The sequence below is a fragment of the Nylanderia fulva genome, unplaced genomic scaffold (genome assembly GCF_048542155.1).
Source record: "Nylanderia fulva isolate GAGA-0341 unplaced genomic scaffold, ASM4854215v1 Scaffold25, whole genome shotgun sequence".
NCBI lineage: Eukaryota > Metazoa > Arthropoda > Insecta > Hymenoptera > Formicidae > Nylanderia > Nylanderia fulva.
This window is the reverse complement of record NW_028190314.1, coordinates 2027804-2048258: the sequence shown is the minus strand read 5'-3', so window position 1 is coordinate 2048258 and position 20455 is coordinate 2027804. Positions and strand designations below refer to the sequence as shown.

At 33.3% G+C, this 20455-nt stretch overlaps 1 protein-coding gene and 1 long non-coding RNA gene across 3 annotated transcripts in view; one reads left to right on the top strand and one right to left on the bottom strand.

The window, feature by feature from the left end:
* The window catches only part of LOC114940707 (uncharacterized), a 309972-nt gene that overhangs the window by 258267 nt on the left and 31250 nt on the right, over positions 1–20455 (bottom strand). For both annotated transcript variants that reach the window (XM_085483399.1, XM_085483400.1), the window contains exon 2: positions 10760–15003. In XM_085483399.1, the coding sequence (XP_085339525.1) occupies positions 10760–13876 (3117 nt within the window). In that variant the 5' untranslated portion in view covers positions 13877–15003. The remainder of the gene's footprint in view (positions 1–10759; positions 15004–20455) is intronic.
* LOC146722972 (uncharacterized) overlaps positions 1–20455 on the top strand; it is a 36705-nt gene that overhangs the window by 14793 nt on the left and 1457 nt on the right. The window contains exon 2 of the long non-coding RNA XR_014924823.1: positions 10753–14048. This is a non-coding gene — a long non-coding RNA (uncharacterized LOC146722972). The remainder of the gene's footprint in view (positions 1–10752; positions 14049–20455) is intronic.

The following is a 20455-nucleotide window of genomic DNA, read 5'->3' as shown; positions in this document are numbered from 1 at the left end:
AGTCCCGCTATTAAGTAAATTCAGGATAATGTTCGCGCGACTTAATATTTACTGAAATCGTTTTCATCCTCCAAGAAATTCTTAGCATAATCTGCACCAGACATGTTGATTACATCAGATTTGCATTTAAATATCTTCGGATTGCAACTTCCTGTAGGAAAGCGGAAACGAGAGAGAGAGAGCATAGCACGGATCGTCAGTTTCGACGATTCGATGCCGCACCGATGATAATTAGCGCGCATTTAGCAGCATTTCGCTTGTCCAAAATCAGCTAACAGATATACTGAGAAACAAATGAGCTTTGTACGAGACGTGATAATTAAGCGGTTTATCCCGATTAATTCCGGATAATTACGCCTGGCAATTAGTCCAATTGCCGTGACTGTCCAATGTAGCATGAATGGCCGGGGCCTTACAGCTTCGGCCCTATACCCTACTTTACTACGTTCCGCAATTACTGCTCGACAAAACTGTGTTTACTCCCTTACAGCTCTCCCACATTCCTAGATTTTGCTCCGGTCGTCTTGAATCTCGAAAATTGCCTCATAAACCGAAAAACCGGACTTGAACGCTTTTCCCGGTTACATTTCCACTGAAACATCCCTGCCATCCAATTTAGACCGTCATCTGCATTTTATCACTCAATAAACGACCGACGAGGGCAAATTGCGCAGCCAAATATTTCCTCAGCTTCGTGTCTGTGCAAGGAAAATTTGACACTTTCCGGCGTTTTGCGACGATTGCGCTCCATCTCGTCATAAAATTACAGGAATCAGGATTATCTTAGATTTTCTGACGGTGTAATTTCGAAATTTCTTCGGCGAATTTTCACGCCAGTTATATCATTATTGTATTTATAATTATTCTTCATTTTCCGTCGCGCTTAGTTTACGTCACTTCACGTATATATACTATATAACGTAATGTTCTAAAATGACTCGACCTATTTCCGCAGTAATTGCGGATCGTCCAACTTTCTTAACCTGCTCATTATTTTCGACTTCCGTTCATTTTCTATCCTTTTATCTTTCTCACACCCCTTTTTCCGTTTCCTCCATCTACTTAATTGTCGAGAATGCGGTTTATGTCGAAAGTGTCACAAAGCCGAAGAAATAAAAAAAAGTCCTAAAAGAACTGAAAGAGAGAACGTACAAACAATAAGACAGGAACGTGGATGAAAAATCGCAGCCGCCTGGCGGAAACGTGTCGATGCAGCCAAACACCATCTTGCATTGCGAGTTCCGCCAAACGGACTTTTTTTTCCTCACTTACGAATCTTCGCCTCGTGCGAGAAGTTTTGACGGGGCATTTATCGGCGAATTTATCGGCATCGCGGTCTATTAACTCGTAATGGCATTAAGTCAACCTGCCGATACCCGATATACCGTAAAATTATTTTCTGTTCGAACGCCCGAGTTACGCGGATTACGTGACAGCTTTGCACCGACTGCTTTTTTAATTGCATGCTTAATGACGACGCATAATCCAAGTTACGTTTCATAGAAAATGCATGGAGAGATTAGATTAATGAGTTCGCACGGAGTTGAATGAAAATCCAAAAGCAAATCAAATATATACAAGAAAGGAAAAACACGCTGTTATCGACAAAATATTGATAGAGAATAAAAAATATACAAAACAAAAATATATCTCATTTTTATTTTATTTTTTTAATTTAATTTTATTATTTTTTAATCACTCGAATCGATATATTTTATATATAAGTATTTTATTATTAATAATGAAAATCACGATATTAGAATTAATCAACTCTTTTATTTCAGAATAATTGCATCAATTAATTATTTTTTTATTTTGTAAGATTAAAAACTTTTTTATTTTTAAATTTGTATTTTTATTTTTAAATTATTTTCCTCAAATCTTTATTTTTGATTTCACTTGACAGTTCGATAGAGTTGTCACACCGTATCTGAATTTGTACATTAAAGTATATTTTAAACAGTCATCATTTTATATTTGAGCAATTTTTCCTAATGCTACATGACAAAATGATTATGTTAATGTAGTTCTCTTACATATCGCAGTTAAAATTCTTTGATCGTTTTCTTATTAGCATTTTGTAATTTCCTGGCAAAATTCTTCCAATGTACATTTGTTTGGCGTTAGCGAGGTCCAAATCCGTTACTGATTGGTTAACAGACAAGGAATGGTTAGCCTAGATTGCTACTACGATTAATTCAGCCTTGAGTCAGCGCCAGGAGCGTTCGAATTGAAAACAAATCAATCCGATGGAATGGAACGTGGCGCGAGAGCTCCGAGTATCAGAACGCTCGGGAAAATCCATTGGCGGGTCACGTACAAAGAAAACGGGAATTCCATTTCGCGGAGGAAACCTCTGCCGTCTCCGATGTGCCATTCGGATAATTATTCAGTCACAGCGAGTGCTCTAGACGGCTGTGATCGTAGAAAGAGGAATGATATTTGATTCCGTGGACGAGAGAGACGCTCGTTTTCGCTCTCATATACTGTTTAATACCAATTCGTCCAGCTTTTAACGTGATTCGTTTCATTCATCTCACATCCTTGTGTGTGCTCTCATTTCGCTCTCCCTTATAATATTTTAATAATTCGTAACTTTCATAACACAGCTTGATTAAGCGAGATTTTAATTTCCTATTTTATATATGCATAGAAATCAAACACGAAATTATGCACCAAAATGACAGGCTATATGGACATTGATGGATAGTCGGAAATTTTCCAGTAATATGTCTTTCATTAGAAATTAACAAAAATTCGTATAATAATTGGAAATACCGATATATGTATATATATAAAATTTATAAATTTCAAATATATTTTTTATAAATTTTATATATGTATATATATATATATATATTTTTTTTTGCGAAATTGTATTTGCGATTGACGTATATATTGATCATTAATAAATCAATACATGATCAATTTAATTATATATATATATATATATATATATATATATATATATATATATATATAATTCCATTTTATTTATTTCATTTATTTCACGATACATATTAAGACTATTTTATTTCTTTATTTCTATCTTTTTGATTGCGATTACATCCATCAGTGAGATTATACGAGAATTGATAAAAAGAACGAGAATGGATGTCAATACATTTGTGGTCATAACACCGCAAAAAAAGCAATAGTCTCTTAACTATTTTAGTACAACCCAATTTTTCTTCGGTCGCTACGGTATTGTCGATAAATTTTTAATTGCATTTGGTGCATGGTTTAGTTAGTGTTTTCATATCAAGCTTGCAGTAACCAAAGTGGATGAACTTTTGCTTGTAAATTTCCGCTTCAAACGCGAGAGACATTAATGGAACAATTTTTGCCTGTTCTCCGCATATAACACATGCGGAACAGCAATTTAAATATTCTACTTTGTGACATTTTGCCTCTTTGTATATTGTATCTCTTCATATATATGTATAACTTTTTTTTTGCTCAGCAGAATTATAAAATTATATATATATTATATTAAAAAATATTTTATTGATTCTTATTTTACAACTTTTAATAAACTTTTATAATGCTTTTATAATGTTTATATTATGCATGGACTTCATTAAGTTTTCTTAACTTAAAATTTTCTTTCTCACATATTTTATATTTTTAAATAAATGCTATAAATATTGAATAACAAAAAAAGTGTCGCTATTTATTTCGCTTTTATGTATATATATTTTGTTGTTCAAATGAAATTGATATTAAAACAACAAAACAATTTTTAAAAAATTACAAGATATTACAGTTTTAATGAAGAATTATAAGCATTATTCTTGTTGACTAAAATTCTGATATATCTTTTTGTTGCAAATTGTAATCAACATTTTCTAAATATTTACGTTTAAAAAATATTCAGGATAAATGTTTTCAAAAGTTATATATTTTATTTCATACACATTTAAATTACAAACTTTATTAATAGGAATATTGACAGTATTATGGAAACAGTTATTAAAATAAAAATTTGTAAAAACCAATTATTTGCATATTCTGAAACTTTATTTAACAATTTTATATGAAAAATATTTCAGATATATACAGCATAGCTTGAATGTAATATAGGCATAATATAATAATTTTTCTAAAAAAAAAAAACAAATTGTGAACTTTGGCATATTTGATATCTTCTTGCAATATTCATAAATTAAAATTACAAATTGCATATCAACAATAAAAATATAATTGCATGAGTTTGTATTGTCGTATATATTAAAATAAATAAATTTATTCGATTATTCAATTAAAAAAACATGTAAATTATGAAATCATTATTATAAATTATTACAAAATAAATTTGCAAAATATGTCAAATATTTTGATTTTTATTTATTTATAAATGGCTCCATAATTCAATCTAAATCTGCTTTATATTTATTCAAAATGAGTTATATGATTATTTATTAATCAAAACAGAGATGTTCTGGCAAATTTTCTTCTTCAATCGCGAATATGTCAAGCGGAAAATTGATCGCGAGATATATATCATGAGAATAAATCGCATTAGTATATATCACAATAGCAACAAAAGCTGGAAAAAATCAAAAGTTTAAAAGAAAGTCAATGATGATAAAGATTTTCTTGCACGCAAAAGAAAATAGACGCACGGTTAATTATCCACGCGCGCGAGTTATCCTTGGCTCGTGGTTTTGATCAAATTTTAATCCCGACTAATCCATTTCGTGCTCCAATGCTCGCGATTGCGCGTGCCAGCCCGCTGTTTCGGACTGCGGTTCCGCAATTGTAATTAGCGTTTTCGTTACGCCACCCATTCCTAGCGATTTCCCACGAGCGTACGTAGAAAACAAATTAGCCGGTGATCACGAAAGATGGCGACCATTGCAGATTGCATAATTAATACATTGCCTGGCAAAAAACGTGATATTTTGTCGCGACGTGACCAATGTAAAACATTTGATTCGTTAATGTAATAATATGTCAATGTCCACGCACACGTATACTTATATACAGATACGTTCTCGATATGCGAATAAATTAACATTGCATGTATTTTATTTCCTCTTTAACATGATAACCGAAAACATTACGAAATACGTTTAACTATTAAAATTTATAATAATAATAGTGCTAAAAACAATAACAATATCAATAACAATATTATATTTTACAATTTTGCGACAATACAATTCTGAAATTTACTACTGCTATTGTATAAATTTTCAATTTGTAGTAATTAAATTTATACTATCGCTTTGTAACTTTTGTGTTGTTGCTTTAGTGATATGATATTGCATTTCATCAGTTGTTATAATATTGATACAAGCAAGAATCAACGTTCTCTCTTATTGTATAATTTTGAATAAATTTTTGATTAGCGATGCTATTCAGCTTTTATTGCGCGGGTACATACAATTTCTCTATTATACAATTATCTAGATTTATCACGAAACACCGCAGATAATTTTTTTATAATACATTTGTTCAAATTACATTCAGAGTTGTTATATGCCCGGAAAAAATCTAAAGAAAAACAAGACAAACTAAACGCAAAGCACGGAAATAAAAAATAAATGTTAAACGCAATATTTCAATATTATGCTCATTACGTTTAAACAGATTCTTTGAAAGAAATTTTAGACTAACTAGAACGTCATTTATAACCTATTTATTTTTTTTTATTTTTTATTACTCATATATTAATGTATATATATAATTATTATATATCCTTTATTTTCTATTTATTTTTATTTAAAAAATTGTAATCTTATAATTAACAAATTTTGATTGATAAAATAACAAAGAAAAATAAATCTATATTGAATTTGAAGAAATAAGATGTTAAATTTTGTATGTATACTGCAATATTATCAATTTAAAATTTCACTCACTTTTTAATCTTATAACCTCTATAGTCTTAAATTTTGTTATCACTTTGAAAAAGTGAGTCAATTTCCTATATTTCTATACATTATATATAGTGTTAAATTTATTTAACTGTTCATGTTATTTATCTAATATTGTGTACATATAAACACTTACATTTTCTGGCTCAAATACCGTGATGAAAATCAATTTCCATTGCCGATATTTGTTACCTCTATTAGTTGAAATATCCCGAGGTTTATAAAGATACTATTTCAAAGAGGTATTATATAATTGCTTTACTATGAGAGAGCATAGCAGCTAGAAAAGATTTTCTTGTAGAATTGCCGGTGGTTATGTACGGACGCGTTTTGTCAAACACACATATTGAAATAAATCGGCATATTTTTTTTTTTATTTTTTATTACTCATATATTAATGTATATATATAATTATTATATATCCTTTATTTTCTATTTATTTTTATTTAAAAAATTGTAATCTTATAATTAACAAATTTTGATTGATAAAATAACAAAGAAAAATAAATCTATATTGAATTTGAAAAAATAAGATGTTAAAGTTTGTATGTAAACTGCAATATTATCAATTAAAAATTTCACTCACTTTTTAATATTATAAACTCTATATTCTTAAATTTTGTTATCACTTTGAAAAAGTGAATCAATTTCCTATATTCCTATACATTATATATAGTGTTAAATTTATTTAACTGTTCATGTTATTTATCTAATATTGTGTACATATGAACACTTACATTTTCTGGCTCAAATACCGTGATGAAAATCAATTTCCATTGCCGATATTTGTTACCTCTATTAGTTGAAATATCCCGAGGTTTATAAAGATACTATTTCAAAGAGGTATTATATAATTGCTTTACTATGAGAAAACATAGCAGCTAGAAAAGATTTTCTTGCAGAATTGCCGGTGGTTATGTACGGACGCGTTTTGTCGAACACACATATTGAAATAAATCGGCATCGGCACGATAACGAGAGAGAGAGAGGACTGATAATGGCCGCGGGAAATAAAGGCGAACATATCGATCGCGCATCAATTACAACGACGGTTCGAATTATTCGCATGATCGTCCGTGAAATTGCGGAGAAGAAATCCGAGCGGCTAATCCGCTCACACGCGAATGTTCGATTTTGTAATCGAATGTCGGAGTAAAATCAACAGCCGGTTTATACCTCGCCATACGGGTATCATACGGATTAAAAATATGCACGACCAGCCAGCACGCTTCCTGCTGGCAACCCCCGTAAATACTTGACGATAAAATGCATAAACCGGAGAACTATTAGTCTCAATTTGCAACCTTGTGCGCTAGAAGTGGCGAAAAGTTATGCTTGAAATTTTGTAAAAACCTTCGCTAGGGAATAACCAGAGATTTGTAAAAGCTTATACAATCGGTTGCTATAGAGATCGCTATAGTGCGAAACGCCCTCAGCGAAATAAAAGCGCGAAAAAAGCGATTCACGCGAAAGGACCGACATTGTTTCGGACACCAGAGTTTTGTAAAAAGGAATGTTACATGCACGCGTACTAGCGAGAACCGTTTCTGAAAACACCAATGAAAATATATACCTACCGAGGAGAAACAGTTTGTGATTCTCGTCGAAATCTTCGTCCGTTTCGAAATGTTTTACGAATTCATGGTGTCAAAAAGCTCTAATAATGCGTGTGTTGGAAGAATAAATTCCCGTTATTGGCCGTTACCAAGAGATTTTCGCGTGGATTTGAGAAAAATTGCAGGAATCTATCGAACATGTTGATCCTATTTGATACCACGTAGCATTCTTTCAATATCTCTGTTCGGGAAATAGAAAATTTTCACCAAATAAAGGCATATAATCACACAGTACCGTAATCGTTAATGCGTCTGACATACTTTAAAGTCATATAATTTAACAATTCGCTGCGCTTGTGGTCCCTGATTTTTTTAATCCAGGTCGCGAAATATATGCTAGCGAGTTTGCTCTTGCAAAGTCCCGAATAATTCTAGCGTAAAGGAAGATACGACGGCGTTGTATAAAAAAAATATCGAAATGTTCTCGTTTCTACGTACGGAGAAAGAAAAGTTAGAGGGTTTATTGTCCGCTCTTCTCGGTTTCTTTTCGCCCTCCTAAGTCGAAAAGTACAAGTTTAGGGCGTGGCGGGACAATTTCGCTCGTTCCAACTTTGGTACGGTTAAAATCTATTAAATCATCGTACTCTCAGCTCTTCTGTCACCAATTATATTCCTCGCATCACTAAACAATTTTCATCCAACATCGATTCCATATTCGAAATTTATATGGAAAAAAATATTTTTGAAAAATAACTTTTTTTTTAATTATTTTATTATGCTTTGAAAAAAATATATTGAAAAAATATATTGAAATATATTGAAAAAAAAAATATATTGAAATAGTATATGCTTTGAAAAAATATATTGAGATATACGATTTTAATATGTGAAAAATAAGTCAATAGTAGATGTATCTTCTCTCACATAGCATTCCAATAACTAAACGTTTCAATACACGCGATTTCATGAAAATGTATTGAAATATAAACATATATGGTATGTAAGTGTTCAGTGAATAATAAAACCAGATTTATATGTCAGCGAATGAAACGAGTCTGCGTAAATAAATTCCTGGAAGAAATGATTTTTGAAAAACCTACCCACTCGACAACGATGCTTTCACAGAATCGAGCTTGGTCGGAGAGATGAATGTATCAAACTGTATAGAATTTCTATTCATTGACCGAAAGGAGAGAGCTCTGACATCCTACACGAAGATGGCGAGGTAGTACGTTAGACAGAAATGAATGTGTTCGACGAAGAAATTCGACAGAGAGAATATCTCGATACATTTTCGATACAATATAAGAAAAATGAGTATATATTTGCCAGTACATAGAAGCATCCTAATGATAATATCCAATTTGTACGTATTATAAGTAAACGATTAGATAACAAAAGCGAGTAAAGCTTGTCATAATTTGTTTATATAATAAATTAATATAATATATAACAATTTAAATATATAATTTATAATAATAAATTAGTATAATTAATAGAATAAATTTATACAAGCTATTTAATCAATAAAAATACGAATAAAAGATATAATTGTCAAGAAGAGATATATAAGTGGGAAATGTCAGCGTATGACATTTCCCACTTATTAAATATGACATATCTGAAGTATTTAGATAGCGCTTTGCAACCAGAAATATGAATTCTCTTTATTTTCTTATTATTCATCGATCTTGTGATTCGAAGCGAGAGATATTTGCTTTCTCAAGGAGAGGCAAACGTCGAAGCTTTTCATATGCGGTCGACTTGCCCCATTGTAACCCAATTTCGCTAATACGAAGTCAACATCAATACAACCACAATAGCAAATGTTATTGTTCTCTTGTGCATTATTCACAAGTAAGGAAATATTTCATAAAGAAGATATTAAAGAAATATCTGTTTATATAAGAAAATATTTCTTCTTTTACTTTAAATGATGCCATTTAATAAATCCGTTTGTTTCGCAAGATTTTTCATATTTATTTCTTTGTGATGTACAATCTTACAAACAACTATTATTATTAAAAAAATGAGATAAATCGTATCTCGTCAAAAACAAGATGTATTTATATATGAGTGTATATTACGCCACGTGTGCTATTATCAAAATTATATGATGCAGTCAAATATGATGCAGAGATAAACCAATTATAATCAAAAGATATTGATGTAATAGTATATATAAATAACTACTATTTATACAATTAGCCTAACAAACCATTTGTTTGTAAAATTAGGATTATTATGTAGGGGTTCTAATTACATAAATAAAAAATTGGCAATGTTTGATCCTTATAGATATTAAATATAATTCTCCCTAATTCATTATTCAAAAATATATTGCATTACGATGAGGATTGATAAAAGCCTCGATCATAACTGAATATTTGACATCGTGACAATAATATATTTATATTATAAAAATATCTGTCATCGATCAAAATGACTCAATACATTATATAATACGTATATATAAATTTGAATTGCATATATACTATTTTTGTGAACTTGTTCGATTCTTTCCTATGACTTCATCTTTTTCTATTAATAGGCGATAGCATAAAAGACTTTTAAAAAGAACATGTATGTAGAATATGTCTTGCGAGCGCGAATACAACTGTACGGTGTAAAAAAAATCTGGCATCCGTTATTCGAAACACGTTCGCGACTGAACGAATAACGTCACTGTCAGACGACGCTGGTGCATCGCATTTTATGGTCGCAAGACAAGAACGTTGAGTCTGCAAACGCTCGAAAGTGGAGGCAAAGGTACACAGGGCTAACAAAGTTTTCAAAGACAACATCAGGTCTGATATTTAACGAGTTCATTCCACTCGGCTGCCGCGACAAAAACTGCAAACGGAGATCTCTATCTGCTTGCATCGTCCGGATCTCGCTCGCCTGTCCTCTATTCACCAGCCGCAATCTCCTCGGCCAGGAGCGCGCGTACTCTCTGACATTCTGGATAACATAAAGGGAGCTTTCACCCTGTATAACTCCAAAGAACGTTGACTCTAACTAAGTGCAAGAAGAGAATGTTGAACCGCTATTTATACCGCTTTGAAGATCCTGAGAATTTGCGATTCCAATTAATGCAAAGTTTCAATCATATTTTCCGATTGTATTTGACATATTAAGCCATTGATTAAAATAATCTAATATAATTACTAATTAATGTAATAATTTTTGCAATTTTTTTTCTCATTTAAATCCGGGAAATTATATTTTACGTATTTCTCTATAAAATAAAATTGCAAATAAGCGACAAAAAAATAAGTGAACAAATAGAAATATTTTTCTTTTTTTTTTTTTAGGTATTACCTCGGCTTCTGGCGACTGCATTATCAAGGATGTCCGTGGTGGTTTTTCCGGCGGTATTTTCTTCAGCGTGCCGGCGAAAGAGCTGGCAGGTATACCGGCACTCGTCGCTAAAGCACCCTCATGATTCTCGATCTGGCATTGAAGTCGGTGAAACTGGGAGAACGAAGTACGCGACGCGTCGGCGCGATCGAATTGCGGGAGGCACGGTAATGGCATTTGCGACATGTTCGGTATCTGAATGGAATTCGGATCGGAAACGTCGTGTTGTACGCGGGACGTCAGTTTCTCACACACAGACGATTGGCAGGCTTGGAGGGTGGCACTTTGCGGATACACAGTAGTCAGAAGTGTCTGATGAAGGCCGTGCGCTGGTTGATGAGTCGAGCAAGATTTGTCCGATAATTGTTCTTGATGATTTGGAAGAGGACTCGCTTGAACCTGATGTGTATCACTTGTCAAGCTCGGAAGTTGCGAAAAATCGCCGGACATTTTGTGAGTCTTATCGTTTAATTGACCTTGATTTTGCAAACTTTGCAGCCGAATTTGAAGATCGCTCTGCTGATGCTGAAACTGCGCCACCTTGTCCAGAATTTGATTCTGATTCTGAAGACACTGCAACTTGGCTTGGAGGTCGCTCTGTTGACGTTCGAATTGGCTTAATTTTTCAGAGATTAAATCGAGACTCTGCTGATTCTGCAATTGTTGCTGAACCTGAAGAGAATCTGTTTTCTCGTTCTGATTCTCCAATGTATTCTGCAAATTTTCCGTCTGGCTTTTACTGTGAGTGAGTAAATTAGAGGCAGTATTATGACTTTTACGATGACTATGAATTATGTGATCAACTTGATCAGTCGGTTTGTTTGTAATCGACTCGCCAAAATCAGTTACGACAGTCAACACGGTTTTCGTGTCTAATTTTGCCTCGCTGAGAGCTGGATATTGATGACAAATATTCGGACTAGCTCTCTGCGATGAAGCAGTACTGGCTACCGATCCCAGATTTACTACGGATCCTGTAATAGGTTGCTCTTCAAAATCTTTCCTCGAAAGTTCCATGTGTTTCGTCAGATCGGCGCTAACGTGTCTCAGGTGTCGGCGTTGCTCCATTATAGTACTCTGACTAATATTAGGAATAGGTTGAAAGGCCGATTGAGACATTCTCGAGTCTTTTCGATCATCTAACGGATGAATCGACCTGATATCTCTTCTTTCCTCCGAAGGATTACGAGAACGAGGACTTGTCGTAAATATCGGACCTTGCATCATTCTTTCGTGTTCTTGTCGCTGACGTTGTTCTGCCCAGATCGCCAGCTCCTGTCTAGTCTTCTCGAAGTTTTGGCTAACGAACGAAGGACTTTTCTGTCCGGCGCGATCGACAGACGTTTCACGAATTGGTACAAACGGCATAGGCGACCTTCTTACATCCTCTATTCTTTTACCTTCCAGATTCATGGGCGATCTTCGGTGTTCTTCGAAATAATCCGAGCGTCTATTTTCTGAAGGAATGGCGTTTCTCTGATTCGGACTCACGTTACCCCATTCGACCTTTCTATCGGCCCCTATACTCTTTCTATTTTCTTGTCTCGTATCAAACGCCATCGGCGATACACGCAGACCCGCATCCAGTCTTCTTTGATCAGCTGGAAACATTTGATTAGTCTCGACTCTCTTCGCGTCTACTGCAGTAGTTTTTCTTCCCGACATAATCTCTTGATTACTGTCGCCGGGAAATGTAAAGGTTATCGTGTCATTACGTCTTGGAAAGCTGGTAGTCACATCGACCGATATAGATTTCCTATGCTCCGATCTTGACACGTATAAACCACATTCCGTAGCTATTGTACCATCGACAAGCTTCTCTCTGCCCGACTGATCACCGTTTGCATCTACATACAGACCGTCTTGTCTTGTCCTAGGATTTTGATTAATTGCAGTTAGATATCTTCTCTCCGACGTATCCGAGCCGATCGGCGCGTTCGTCATAATTATGGCGCCATCGCTACGATGAATCGAATCCTGTTGAGCAGTCTGCGTCAACTCATACTTCGCCTTTTGCAACGCCGGCACGTCAACGCTCGCGGATTTTCGATGTCCAGGATCGTGGGTGGTGATCTTGGAATTGCCACGAGGCGGCACCATTGGTTTCGGTCCTCGGCAAGGTCGTTCCGTCGTCTGGATAGCGATCCCGTGCGTCACATTTTGAGCAATCGGCTGAATAATCGGTTGTGTCTGATACTGGCCGATTTCTTGCGAGAATCTCTGCGGATTCGGCGACTGCTGACTGGGATATTGTTGAGCAGGATAAATGGAGCCGGTGTGCGGATTGTACGGCACGGCGTTCATCACCGTCTGCGGATATTGACTATAAGAATATTGCGGCTGCGTGCCGAATTGAGTATAACTCGGCGGTTGTGGTACGACTACACCCGAGTAATATGGCGGTTGCGGACTGGCGGACTGTGAAGGAATCTGTGAACCATGTTGAACTGTTACGTATTGGCCTTGCCCGGTGAACATGGGATTGGTCGCACCGCTCTGACTGTAGAGACTCGGATCGCGATAAGTGACGTCTCTCGTTACATAACCAGCTCTATCGGAATATTGCGTTTGAGGATAGATCTGCGATCTGACTTCAAATTGTCCCCGTATCTGCGAATATTGATTTTGTTCGTAATCGGAAGCGAACTGCGGATACGCTTGCACTGGTACCGTTTGAGTACTGGTTTGAGACACATGTTGAGGTCTGTCTGTATTACTTTTCTCCTGGTATTGCGGAGGTGGCAATTGACCAGTTAAAGGGTGTTTATCATCCGGTAATCCTACGGATTGCCTTCTTCCCGACGGATATTGTGCTATTGGATGAGCAAGTTGTTGCTGTTGTGAAGTCTGTTGCGGTTGCTGATCCTGAACTGGTCCTGAGGTATTCTGTGTTTTTTCTTGAGTAAATCTCTCGTAATCCATCGTTCGATTCTCGAAACCGTTTGAAAGATCCTGTTTCGTAGAATCGGCGAGCAGTTCAGCGCGACCGTTCTGGCAAGTCTGTTGATTGTCGCTCGTTTGTCCAGCTTGATTTTGTTCTTGAACGTTGTTCAGTCCACCTGACCCTGACTGCGACATATTGGTGGCCCCCACCGACGGTCGTCCGCCGATGTAGCCGAGGATTCGCCCTAATCCACACACTGTGACGATTTAGTGAACAACGCTGCCAAAAAAAAATTTAACGCTATCCTGAATATTGCTGCTGCGGATTGCGTTTCTACACTTCTTCTTCGTGTCAGATCAACTTGAGGTATGTAAACATTAATCTTGTATACGTGATTAATTTTTGATATCTCTGAAAATTTTTTCAAACAAATTTTGACTCTTCTTCCTTTTCTCCTTTTGAATTATTAATTAAAGAATTATTTAATTGCGGATTGTTTGTCTTGAAAAAGAGAAAATTGCCAATGAATGATTCTTTAAGAATTATATTTTTATTTATTTTGCTTCGCAAAATGATTATTAACTGTGTCATAACCAATAGTATTCGTTCAATATGTCGTTATTTGATTAATAGGGTAACAAAAAAATAATCGATAAGATTCGCCAGTGTGATGTTTCTTGCAGTTATCGATTTGCTTGCTGATAGCTTTCACGAAACAAGATTACAGTGGTGAAATTTCTTTTATTTATTTCTCCACGTTGCTCCGTAAACACTTGGTGCGATGTCGTTACATACGAGAGTTATCTTCTTTTCTTGAATCTCACATTGTCCGTTATAAAAGTACTTTTCAGAATGACAATCCGAAAAAATTCTTCCTTCCAAGCGACGATCTTTATTTCTTCTCAGTTTATATCGTATTGTTACGCTTTTGTTTATATATTTGAACAATATATATTTTTATTATTATTATAAACGTAGATTTTTGATTATTTCGACGTTAATTGAATACACTGTAACTACATATAAATTTTTCCAAACGTTATATCTGATGATAATCTCACTTTGATATTTTTATCCATATTCTCTGTACATTTTTTGATTGGGTTGTCACTTGAACTTTCTTGCAACAAACTTTTGTTTTTGATGATAATGACTTTGATCACGGTAAGTCGTTAACTTTTGACGAGGAAAATAGCCCGATCCTATCAACTTCACGAGAGCATTGCTTCGTTAATGTGTCCGCTGTCTTTGATAATAAAGTTTGCATGTCTTTCCATTTTCTGTATATTTTTGTGCGAACTTTGCATCCAATTCAACTTATCTGAAAGAACACAATTTTAAAATGCATCGAATGTCTTTCGATGCATCCGCATCGTGGATTTTTGCCCTCAATAATCAGAATAGTTTGCTTGTTTGAAATGTATTATGTTTTCAATATTTTTACTGTCACGTAAAAAGGAGAGTAATCATTTCGCATATTCCAGTTAGGAAACTCAATAAAAATTATTCTAATTAATTATTAATTATTATTTATTCCTTATTATAATAAATATATTATTAGTTAATTTTCTGTGTATAAACGCTTATAATAATAAATTCATTAATAAATTATTATTATTATCAATGTAACTAATAAAATACACAAACTTATTTATTCATACAAGTTTTTTATTTATTTATAAAAAAGAAAAAGATAGATTCATGTAAATTTTAATATTTTTAATTTTACTATTGTTAAGTTATTGTCGATGTTATCAAATATTTTGACTTAAAATCTAAACTTAAACATTTAACGATAATTCGAGGAAATAATTCTCGCGACAAGAGAAAAGTATTCTACTCTACAATATACTTTACTTCCGAAAAAATAGGACAAATTGTTTCCCCGATTTCCCAAGTGTCTCATGATTATCGTATTTTCTACGAACAAAGTCATCTTTTACTGCCAGAAAGTTAATTCTCAGGAAATAGCGGCGATGAAAAGTTCTCATCAGTTTGCACGCACAGCTAACCGATGAAATATTAGTAACAGTAAAGTACTGAAAATTCCCTTCCTCTCATCAGCTTATGTAGAATAATCAAGTACATTGTATAACTTGTGTTTTACATTTAACTCTGGGATTGCTTTCTAAAAGTGAAATAAATGATGAAGTAACTCTTTTGCTTATATCTCGTATCTCTGTACTTTGAAATATTTAATCGAATATTAAAGAAGAATTTTAACAATTTAGCGCTTAACTCTTTTTACTTTAACACAATATGTATACAAAAAAATATATAAAACTATTTTTTATTATCAATATTTCTATACTTCAATATATATTTAATATACAGAATTATATATTTTTTCGATTACATGTATATATATTTTTTTCATTTAGTTATATATATATATATATATATATATATATTAAATTTTTCTAGCTTTAATATGTTTCTTTAAAATATGTCTGATTTTTTTATAAATAATATAGTTTAATAATATTTAAAATGTTACGTCACATGCAGTATTTTTCTGCAATAAAAAGTAAAGTAACGATTACAATTTTCTTAATATACTTCATGTATATGCAACGATAAATTTCCGCTTGTGATGGCTAAAAACATTATTCACATATAATCGCCCTTATGCAATAAAATTTTCCTTAACTGCGTTACTCTGATTAAAGATTGCATATTTAAAATTTCATTTGTATTACACGCTTCTACTACGTTTTTTTCTACATTGTATCAGCAAACATAAAATATTGTTAGTTTATGTCTAAGTAAAAAGAAACGTAGAGAGCGAGTTTATAAAACGAGAAAATAGTAGTAAGAAGCAACATATTGTATAATTTGTTACATGTGTGTATATGTGAAATTATTATCCCTATTTCTTTCTGTCATATATATACTACACTCTACAGCTTTTCCTTCTCCAAATGTATGATGCACCCAGTACGTGCATCAGTGCATCTTCATACTTTTGCGTGCATTCACCACCTTACTAGTACATCGAAAGTCTAAGCGTTTGCAAGGAAGACATCGTAATGCATCCACATCTCTGTGTTCATATTCTCTCGAAATGCATTCGTACTTGCTTATAAGTCCTTAATATTCTTGTCATAATGCATAGAGCAATATATAGAGCTGTATATACGCGCTTTTATATATATTTGTTCACAGAACTAATATGAATATATATATATATATATATATATATATATATATATCACAATATATATATATATATATATAAAGATGTCTCTTTCACTGTTTTGAAGATATCCTCATTTAAAAGGTATCAATTATGTTTTATATTTTATTTTTGATACGCATATAAATATTTATTCAAAAATTAAGATTTTAAATCGCCCTGTATAATCTGTAATTAGAAACTTTGAGTGGAAGAATAAGGCATATCTAATATCAAATGCACGCGCTTTATAGCGTCAAACCTTCTGGAGAGCTTCGTTATCTCGAATTATTCACCGTCGATAGCAATCATAGATCTATTCTCCGACTACGAACCGAATTGCAGCATCAAATTCACATTATCAGAGAAAGCAATTCTCGTAAAGCATGTTTCGCATAAAGCATACATACGTAAGACTTTAAACAATTTATCGATGTTGGTATTTGACATACTGATTTATGCAAACTAAGACGATAATTTTCTATCACATATCAGATATCATAATATATTTATGACATATAATTTAAAAATTACTTAATTTTAATTACTATATTTTATTGCAGTTTTAATACTTTTTTATCTGTTTATTCGCTGTCATTTTTTATTTCGTTCACGCATAACACGTGAAATATCAATTTAATTTAAACTCGAAAATACGAAAATAATTAATTACTAAACAAACAAAATTTATTAATATTCGTGAGATCTCATAGATAAATGCGAGTGCAACTCTATATACACACATTATGAAATATTTGAAATATTTGAGTTGAAAACTTTTTATACGTGCTTGTTATGCATGGCTATTCCTGATACTCGTATACCATATATTTTCCTCGCTTGAATATAATTTGTAAATAATTCAGATCATACTCCGCGCCCATCCAAAAAGGTTTCCATGATTCCCCGCGCGTAACAAAAGTTTGGAAATATGTACAAGCGAGCTGCACAGCGGAGATCCTTTATCTGGAAGGTATGGTTGACGCTGCATAGATCACATTTACCGGATTCAGATCAACAACTAAGATTAATGGACAAAGTCTAAAACTAACTTTATATCCAAATCAAATTGCCAAATCGGGTCGACGATTAGGAAACGACCGACCAAATTTGCAACTTCTGGTCTACAAACTATCTAATAGGATCTTTAGATTCGATTAAAAAAAAAATTGGTGCGAAGAACTCAAATTATTAGAATTCATTATATAGTATAAAACTCAAATTTAAAAGATAGATATTCGATATAAATAATTATATATTTAAATGTACATACTAGAGTAATTAGATATTAAATTTTTAAACGTACATGTTATAGGTTTTTAATTAATTATTTTCATCTAATGTTATAGATAAAAACATATCATTATCAATTAAATCATATATATATTTTTACATTTTAGTAAACTATATTTAGTAAACTATATTTACGATTTCTGTTATTAAATTTGAATATGTTCTCTAACTTCGTTAAAAATAAGAGCAATAATCTACTAGAAAAATGCAAATTTCGACATAACGAATAGAAATCAAATGAGTGAAACACTGTCAATAGTTAAGAAACTTTGCACCTTGCAAAACTTTTAAAATTTGCGCTTAATATTTTCAATCATGGACGAATCTTCTCTCGCGAATATATTTTCCATTCACCCGCATTTGATTCATTTCAAGCTTACATGGGTCTCTCTATATAACCTGAGATCCAAATATATATAAAAGTTCGCATCCTAATATAAAATATCGACCGCAATCCCGGTTTTTTCTAGCAGGCTTCATTTCGCCCAAGTTAATTGAATCCTCGAAGCGATGCAATTGACGGGCGACCAAATTTCACCAATTATCGTATCGAGCGCCGGAGAGAGTCAATTTCAGATATACGATATAAAAATCTCTTATATGCAGACGCAGCGGTTCGGCTATTCGGTGATGTTAATTTCCGTGCGCGAGTCGTATTAAAAAAAGAAAAATATCCAAGACGGCACCACATGTTACGTGCCAATTTGACATACGTGAGCTAGAGCCAAAATCTCTCTCCATCTTCCGATCTCCGACTACATCCTCGACCCGGTCGCGAAAAGAGGTATTGAGGGAACGAGCGGATAGGTAATATCCGTGCATCATCTCGTGCAAACGTGTGCAAGGCACGCTCGGAGGCGAAACGGCGGGCAAGATAGGTCGTCGAATAATCTAGAGTATGGAATGAAAATTCCCGAGGTTTCCCGAGACCACCTGAAATGCGGGGATTACGGATAGTAATGATGAGACGCCGTTCCTGAAGTTGTATGAACGTTGACGTTTCATAGCATAACCTTGTATTAAAACTTTCGAAGTATATATATCTTTGTTTTCTTATTTATTCGCCAGCTTTTCAGTCTTACATATATCATGTCATATAAATGTTTATAAATTTTTATTTCTGTTGTGTTGTTATATATTTAATTAATCCGTTCCTCAAAAAAGCATACAAAATCGATCGCAAATATTGTTGTTACTGCTTTCCCGCGATGCTGATTAATTGTTTCGATTAACATTACGTGTTATATTAATTATTAATAGCATCAAGCAACTGTCATCGTAAAGGTTAACAGTTTAACAATTGTAAAATAAAAAATTAAAATAAAATCAATAACGTTCGCGAAGCAAAAAGAAAAATTAAAATTATACATAATTAAAATTCGGCAAAATTACGTCAAAAATTAAATCAAAATTACGTATATAGTAGATATTTGGGAATTCAAATTAAAATATGAAATATATAATAAGATATAAAATTAAACTATAACTGTTTAATATACATCATTTTGTTTAATCTAAACAAATATAATTACGCACGCAAAGCTAAGTTATATTATTCTTTAATAATAAGATCTCAAAAATTACGACACATGCATGCAAAAATTATTATTACAATCAATGCATAAAAAATATATTAATTAATTATGCAACGCATAAAAATTTAAAAATTAAGTCTTTAACAGAAAATACGACCAAAGAAATAAAATTTTCTACAAAAATATTTTGTGATCAATTATATCTACGTTTTCATTAGAATCGTGCGAAACTCCACACTCCCTATATCCGTCACGCTGCGCGGCTTGCGCGAAACTGATTCTCGTGCGGCGTATCGCGAGCGCGGGACCGATGGTCACGTGACCACTGGTCACATGACCACTAGTCACATGACCACTAGTCACATGACCAGTGGTCACATGACCAGTGGTCATGTGACCATCGGTCCCGCGCTCGCGATACCCCGCATAGAAACAGTTTCGCGCGAGCCGCGCACCGTAATGGAAGTATGGGGTGTACTAATCGTACTAATCTGATCACGTGATCAGTTTCGCACGAGTCATGCAGCGTAGCGAACGCGTACAGATGCGTGAATCTAATAGAAGCACAGATATTTTGATTGAAAGATTCTTGTAAAAAATTATTTTTTGTTTTGTGTTAAAAATTTATATATTGAATTTTTATAAATCACGTAATTAATAAATATATTTCTTCGCGTTGCATAATTAATTAATATATTTTTTACGTATTGATTGCAATAATAATTTTATACATGCGTTGCAATTTTTAAGATTTTATAAAATATACAATA